This window comes from Macadamia integrifolia, chromosome 4 (genome assembly GCF_013358625.1).
Source record: "Macadamia integrifolia cultivar HAES 741 chromosome 4, SCU_Mint_v3, whole genome shotgun sequence".
NCBI classification, from domain to species: domain Eukaryota; kingdom Viridiplantae; phylum Streptophyta; class Magnoliopsida; order Proteales; family Proteaceae; genus Macadamia; species Macadamia integrifolia.
Window position 1 is genome coordinate 23,200,857 of NC_056560.1, and position 8,380 is coordinate 23,209,236.

General features: G+C 37.3%; 1 protein-coding gene across 1 annotated transcript; it reads left to right on the top strand.

Annotated features, from left to right (window-relative positions):
- The first annotated feature begins 717 nt into the window (after window positions 1–717).
- LOC122075930 (eukaryotic translation initiation factor 3 subunit J-like) lies at window positions 718–7,578 on the top strand. The gene is made up of 8 exons (XM_042641154.1): window positions 718–994; window positions 1,078–1,120; window positions 2,205–2,289; window positions 2,494–2,612; window positions 5,017–5,159; window positions 6,433–6,580; window positions 6,687–6,846; window positions 7,115–7,578. The coding sequence occupies exons 3-8, from the start codon at window positions 2,277–2,279 to the stop codon at window positions 7,204–7,206; spliced, it is 675 nt and encodes a 224-aa protein (XP_042497088.1). The 5' UTR covers window positions 718–994; window positions 1,078–1,120; window positions 2,205–2,276; the 3' UTR covers window positions 7,207–7,578.
- Window positions 7,579–8,380: the final 802 nt, after the last annotated feature.

Genomic DNA, 8,380 nt, shown 5'->3' on the forward strand with positions numbered 1-8,380 from the left:
AACTGTGATGCACCAAATAATAGTAGGAGAACGTTCTCTTAGTAAGTGGCATAGACTCCAACAGCCACAGGTATCCTTCTTGTGCGGTGGTGAGGAACAAAGGAGTTTTGCTTAAGACAGAGTATGGAGATCTGAACGACAGTCACGGTATCACTTCACTTCATTTCTCTTGCAACCAAACAACTCAAAAGGGAAAAAAAAATTCCTTCCCTTCACTTCACTTCCCTTCACTTCCCTTCCTTTCCCTTCCCTTCCCTTCCCTTCCCTTTTCCCTTGCAACCAAATGCAGCCTACATATAATACTATTTATTTATGAAAAAAAGAAGGTTATGTGGTGCCTATGCCCAGACATTGGAGTGGTAAAATGATGTCCCACCTCTATGCAATGAAAAATCCTACCCCTATTGGATCCCCCCTCGCATGCGCTCTCTTTGGTCCACACAATTCTGCAAGGGCCATGCAGCCCAGGCAATGATCCCCTTCCCATGAATTTATATAGGGCAGGGTTGGGTTGGGTTGGGTTGGGTTCAATACAAGGCAAAGCCCAAGCCCAAATGGACCCAATATGGGTCATGGTAATCTCACCCTTTGGTCTAGCCCAGGCCCTGCTGGGCTCAGGGCGGGTTTAAACTCATCGGACCAAACTTGCACTACTGAGCTTAAATAACAAAAACCCAGCTTGGGTCGGTTTATGGAGCTGATACGGGTGAATTTCCGACACCCAAGAAGAAGGGTCTACTTATTTCTAATTTCGAACAAGGAGATCGACCGGAAGCGGAAGTTACAGAATTCCAAGCCCCATTAGGACTTGGAGTTCTGAGTTTTCCATCTGCGACTTTTGATTTCTAATAAATTTTCACTTTCTTATATATTCTCGACCTAATCAACGATTCAGTTTCTTAAGAAACATCATCTCTTCCTTTCTTGGAGTTCTCGATTTTTTTCCTTTCTTCTTAATCAAGTTTTGGAGATTCAACGAAACTGCAATTTTGAGGTTATCGAAATCTCCAGTTTTTCGATTGTTCAATCTGAATTTCTTTTTTTTCTCTGCTAATCTCTGTTTTTTTCCCTCTTCAGGTGTTCGGAATTGCTGTTGAGACGTTCGGAGCTGTCTGTTAAGGTGAGTTTATTTATGTTCAGTAACACTTCCTTCCACACTCTCCTCTTTCTCTCTCTGATGAATGTCTGTGGCTCTCCATTTAAGCTATAAATCTTAGTGTGTGTAACCACTAACTCTATATATTTGTCTCCACTCTCTACTTGTAACTCTTGAGTGGTAAGTTATTTCTAATTGTAAAACGTTCTGTTCTTTTTCCTTTTATTTGGTAGGAAGGAGTATGAGAAGGTAGAACGAAGACCGTTTTTCCCCCATCGGCTTGAAATTTCCTGTTGATCTCTGATCACTCCGTTAATTTGCTTGTTTTTGGTTTTTATTTCCCTTATTCAGATAGACGTTGGATTAATTAGGATTAATATCTGAAATTTGTTTTTTTTTTTTTTTTCCTGTTGTCTTTTTATCTTTTAAAATTCGTTTGATAGCAAGTAGAGTTTGAGTTCAAATTTATTTTAGTTTTAGAGTTTAGTTTAGATTTCAGTTTTAGGATAGGATCGGGAGTGGTTTATTTGCTTCTATATAACAGTATGTACCCAACGATTTTGATTTGGATTTTGAAAATTGAATGAATTTGGGTTTACCTGTTGATTTCTGGACGTGCTTATTAACTTTTTTCTAGTTGATTTTTTTCTCCTTTCCTCTCATATTTATTTTTCTTTTTATTCGTTATCAATGAAAAATCCGGATCTGATATAACTTTTGGTCTTCTGAATGTTATAACTATCCAACTACTAGCACTTTTTAACTTTTCAAATTTGTGTTTGGATATTGCTTGAAACAGTTCATAGGGTTGTGCCACTATCAAGAAATTTGATAATTCAAAGAAACCTCAAGCATAAAATAAAAGGAGAAGTTGAACCTAAAATTATTGAGTTCTTATGCCTTAGTTCATGACATCAATGATCATAGTTGAAATTGAGAAAGTGGCTTTAACCATGTGGTAACAAACTGACCGACAGAAATTGTAACTGAATATAGCTAATTGATTTTATTTCATTGTCAAAGTGATGACAGATCGAGTGGATCCTGATTATTTTATCTTAAACATATTGTGCTTCTATTTCACACATTTTATCTTTCCAATTTGCAGGACTGCACTTTTTTTGTTCAGAGCTTTACATTGAAGGTTTAGTGCAATAACTGATTGAATAGTTTCAGCAGCATGGAAGACTGGGGTAATACTCATGTTATGTTGTATTGGCATACTTGTTAATCAATTATTGCTTGTATTTTGTTTCTGTAATTGTATCTTGTGTTATTGGATGTGTGAGTTATGTTAATTTATCTTTACTTTCTCTACTTGGACTTGATATTTTATGGACCTTGTGGATTAAACCTTTTTCTTGATAATGAACCAATGATGTTTGAACATTTTACAGAGGATGAATCAGTACCTGCAATTCTTAAGAAGGAGCAACCTAGGAATATGTGGGATGATGAAGATGCAGATGAGAATGATGTGAAGGATTCGTGGGAGGATGAAGAGGAGCCTACTCCGGTATGTTACAGTTCTTATATGCCCAATTCATGCAGTCCTGTTCATCTACGTGACAAAAAAATTATGGTTAGAAATCAGTGTAAATTGAAATTAAACTTGCAATAGTGCAATTTGTAATCCAATAACTTCTTTGTGTCACATAATTGTGATGCTTTTTTGGAAAATATAAAACTGGACACACTTGGGCTTCAACTAAATTATGAAACTGGTGATATTGGGTTTATGTTGGACTTTCATACTTTGCAACATATAAAGGATCTAGGAGATGTGGGATATGCCAAACTATATAAGAACTATTGGCAAGTCTTCAGTCCATTCCTGGCCAGATAAGAATTGAAAATTGAAAATGTTCAATCAACATCAATAACAACAACAAACTCAGCCTTATCTCAACTGCTACATGGATCCAATAAAAAAGCAATGAAATAGGAAAAAAAAGTCCACAGAGTTGGGGGAGGGGAGAAATGAAAGATGAGAGTAAGAGGAAAGAGGTACAGCCCACCCACGTCAGGAATAGCTCGGCTACTTGGGTCAGAAACATGGATCCTTGCCCTCCAATAGGCTCTATCCAAGGTCATACTTGGGACAAGACCGAGACTATGCATGTCATTCCTCACTACTTCGCCTATGGTCGTTTTTGAAAATGTTCTATTAATTATACTCAAATTAAAACTCCTAAAATATATGTCTGCCACAGTTTGAACCTTTATTAATTCCCTATAATTTTCCCCTATATTTCCTGATTTGTAACTTAACTGATTGTTGAGTGGTAAATAACCACATTGTAAATAAATTAGTGTAGCTAAGATGAGGGTGTCGAGATGGATGAGTAGTAGAAGTAGAAAAGATAGAATAAGAGTAAGAAATGAACCCCATTGGAGGTAGTCTAGGAGTAGCATCAGTACATGAGCAAGATCACAGATTGAAGAAGCCATTTGAGGTGGCATGGTGAATTTGAATGCATAGTAAGGAGTAAGGTCTGATATGGTAATTTTTTTGGTGGTTTTTTTGTGTGTGTGTGTGTGTGTGGGTTTAAGAGTGATATGATTCAAATTGAAGGAGCAAAAAGAGCAAGTACCAGGCCAAAAATAACTTTGGGAGAAGTGAGAAAAGACATGTAGGGGTTAACAAACATGGCTTTGAATAGAGTTAATCTATGTGGTTGATTAGTTGGGATAAGGCTTAGTTGAATTGAGTTGAGTTTACCAATGCCCTTGGTTGCCTCAGTGATCAAAATCTTTATGTTGTACCTTGGGATCCAGGGATCAAGTATTTGTAGCTCAAAGACCAAAAAAGAATTGAGTTGAGTTTTAGTTTAGCATGAAATTCAACATTGTAGTCTTGTTGGAAAGTTAACTGAATGAGCTTTCAGAAGGCTCAAAAACAAACAGGCTTGTGTATCTCTTGTGGCAAGGAGCATTTATACCTCTTTTTATTTTTTCCCTTTGACTTATGGAGTAGAAATAAAATGAACCAAAATGAAAATGATTAAAAGTTTTATAGGGTTGTTCTGTCGCAAACTTGACACAATGCCCCATTACTTTTCCTAATTTAGCATGAGATGTTATATAATGTTCTTATTATGAAATTTGACTGAATGAGCTTTCAAATGGCTCTAAAAAATTTTCCGTAGCTCTCGAGGCTTGGAGTGTTTATTTTTCCCATGGTAAAATTACTTTGATTAATAACATAAATAACCAAGGAAAAGTGATTGGCAATATAGAACTTAAAATTCATAAGGAAATTAGCTATTTAAATCGATGAATTCACAACTTCTCTTGTGTTTTCTATGGTGTTTCTGAAAAAGCAACACCATTGGTTGAAGCTTCATTAAACAGGGAGGGGGAGGGACAAAGGGAAGGAACACCATTGTTTGATGCTCAAGATGCTCTCACACCTTTGTGACTATCATGGCTTTTACGAAACCTTAAGTATGAGTTTTGAAGCATTAGAACATCCATACCTCTCAACCAATCTATTGGGAAATAAAATATATGATTCTGCATCAGTGAAGAAGGAAGCTCTGAACTTCAATACTTTGAAGTCATTAATGAGTTTATTAAGATTCAGAAACATGACCTACACATGAAGATGTGCCATCATCTTTATACTGGTTGTCTAATCGTTTCTTGTCTGTGACTTCCCTACCCCCCATCTCTATCCTTTGTTGTTGTGCTAAGACCAATCTGTTGAACTTTTATGAATAAACTATGGTTGCCATATGAACTTCTCTAGAGAGTTGTGCCTATTTTGTCAGAAAAGTCTTAACTTGGTTATTGTAATCTCCTGTTATGCATGTTTCCAAGAAATCATATGGCTAGGGAAGAACATGCTTTAGTATAGCTCTCCATTTGAAATTAGTGCCTTGCAGAAGTCCTTACTTGAAGCATATCATTGGCTTTAGGCACCTGCACCTCCTGCAGAAAATGTGTCCAAAATACCTGGGACAAAAGCTAGTGACAAGAAAGGAAAGGCTGCTGAAGTATCAAAACAAGCACCTGCTTCAGTGCCCCTAGACCCAGTGGCAGAGAAGCTTCGCCAACAAAGGTAACATTCCTTCTGTCTTTCCTCTTGTCATTCAGTCTGTTTTTCTTGCTCCTGTAATTAGGGTTTAGATATGGAGAGTTGAAGATTTGGTGCATACATGTAAAATGAGGTTCCAAATATCTGCACATTCACTGACTAACTGACTCACATGCAAGCTAGGAACTAGTAACTGAAAATGGAGACTAGGAGGAAAAAATGGAGTTTCAAACTTAATGACATGGGGGATGGACATTTGAACTCCCTTTATGCACTTGATAATGGGGAAACTTAGTAATGGACCTGATGTCATCCATTGACAGAAAAATACACACACATGCACATGCCCCCATAAATTTGGAGGTGGTGTTGTGGAAACCAGGTGATATGGAGCTTTGTCTAATGAAAAATATAAGGTGGAAATGACATGTTTTCCACTGTCAACTTCATCACTGTAACTTGTAAGGTTAATGTGGCTCATAACAATTCAGTGGTCTGATGATTCTTGACCATTAAGTCAGTAATCCACTTCTTGAATGAGGCATGGTCTTAAAGAAATAAGACCAAGAAGAGTGTCTCAACCTTCTTGACTAAATAGTCCTTGTTGTCGGGAGAATTTCAACGTCCCCCAGAATTATTTTCAGTGCACGAGTTGTCTAACAAAGCTTGTTCCTTTTTCAGACTGATATTAGTGAGCCATGGATGGGGCTTTCCCATCTTCTCAACAGTACCTCAAACAGTTCCCTGTGCAGAAGTGTCTTTTTTGAACAATTTTAGAGCACTGTTGATCTGTGGATAAGTCTGGAAATTAAGCTATGACAACGTAATGCTGTGGGTTACATGTGCACTCAATTTGAGATAACTGAACAGTCATGTGGCAGTTGTGTTAGATTAAGTGCTCACCCTTTATGTGCCAGGAAACTGCCCCAAATGTTACTGCAGCTGATGAAACTCCATTGACTCTAGAAAATTGCAACCATCAGACAGGTTGGAATAAATTTATTTGTATGTTGGTTCCTTTTTGCAACTGTGGAAGAATATATTTAAAATGATGTTACTTGACTCAGGAATAGGCTGTAATACATGGATACAAATAGGCAGAACCATGAAAGAGCTCCTTAGGGAGTTCACTGATAACAGTCACATGGGATTCACTGGGGGCAATTAAATTGTTGATCATAAAGCATCAAATGTTTCAGTCTACAAATAATGCCTGAATAATAGAGATTCACAATAGGTGTGCCTGCTTGGGTCTCACTAATTAAGATCCCCATTATGTTCTGTTACTGCTTTACAGACTTGTGGAAGAAGCTGATTATAAGTCCACCATAGAACTTTTTTCTAAGAAAGAAGACGGAAAGACACTTGATAATTTCATGCCCAAAACTGAAAGCGACTTCATGGAGTATGCAGAGCTTGTTTCTCAAAAAATCAGGCCATACGAGGTATGTTCAACTTGCTCTTTTATATTGTTTCCCTTTTTATGGTATAATCTGATAAGGAAGTAATGGTATGTTTCATTGATTAATCATGTCGTTCTACATATTGCAGAAAAGCTTCCATTACATCGGCCTACTCAAGGCAGTGATTAGGCTGTCATTGACTTCTCTTAAAGCAGCAAGTGCAAAAGAAGTTGCTTCATCGGTAACAGCAATTGCAAATGAAAAGCTCAAGGCGGAGAAAGAAGCCAATGTGGGTAAAAAGAAAACAGGTATGCATCTACAAAGCAAATATTCTTTCCATTCTAGAACACTATTGAGGTATCTGTGGATTAGATGTCAGTGATATGGGCTGCATGGCCTTGTGTGTAGTCTAAACACTTCCAAGGGGTCCACACAGTAAACTGTTTGTGTTGCATGTGTGGTACATTGGCAAATGCCGTTCGAAATCCATTAGAATTCTGATCTTCATTTATAGTTTGCCGCCAATTTATCCCCTTAGTTATGAGTTCCCTGAGTTGTTGATCTGTGTTGTTGCAGGTGCAAAGAAGAAGCAGCTTCATGTAGATAAGCCAGATGATGATGTGGTTGTTAATGCTTATGATGCTCTGGATGACTATGACTTCATCTAAACCCTTCCAGAAATTTCTATTTCATTTTTTCTCCTGTTGACTAGGATCCAATTGCTCAAACGTGAATTACAGATGAGGATCCTAAGGCCTTGCTCCCTCCAATTCTGGATATTGATTTTGAGTGCGGTTATTTGCGGTTTGTTGATTACGAGAAGCGAGTTAGGTTCACCATACCATGTCTTATAAGGAAAGTTTCTTTCATGTTTATGAACAAATTTTAATTTTAGTTAACAGACAGAGTAGATACGTAATATGTTTTTAATTGATTTTGTAAGTAATATTTTTTATTTATTTTTTCGTTTTGGTGCCTACTTTGTAAGTATTATAGTAAATGTGTTAATTACAGTGAAATGCTTGCTTCTTGGACCAAAATCATCTATTGTATGGGTTTCATTCTCAAAAACCATGTGAGAAAAATAGATTTCCTGGTAATGAACAAATGGCCAGCCTCCAATTGCAGAATGGGAGTAGTAATATTGGATTTAGGAACAGAGGGTAAGGTTGACCAAGTGTTCACAGGTCCAAGTTAGGAACCAGCCTTTCTGTAAAGCTGGGGTAAGTCTACAGACATTATGGCCTTTCCTACTCCTCATAATGGCGGGAGCGTCGTGCATTGGATAAGCAGGCTAGGGGATGCTAGCACACCTATGTATCTATATCTCTCGCACAAGAATTGATTTTATGCTCTCATACATATGATACCATTTTGTCACATTTTATTGGTGTAATCCCTTATGCCACTTGCTCAGAGAGGATCTTCTCCCTGTTTATAAAGCAGAAGTGCAATGGGTGGTGGGGGAGGGGGGTTTAGAGGGTTGGTATTGATAATGTTAATTGTAAACAGGAAACCATGATTTGGATGGTCTCTCCATCAGTGTCCATATACCATTATTCTTGGCCTCAGATTCTAACTTTTTGTTTTTGGTTTAGAGGGTTGGTATTGATAATGTTAATTGTACAGAGTCTAACTTATTTATTATTTTTTTACTTTTAGAAGAGATTCAAAATTCACTTTCAAACATGTTACTTCCAATATGCTCCTACACCTATGTATGAAATTTTTTGAGGAGGATAAGCATTTCATCATTGAACCACTGGTTTTCAAGACACTACATATAATGATTAAGTACAAGAAAAGTTCTTACTATCTTTCTGCCAACACCCCCCACACACC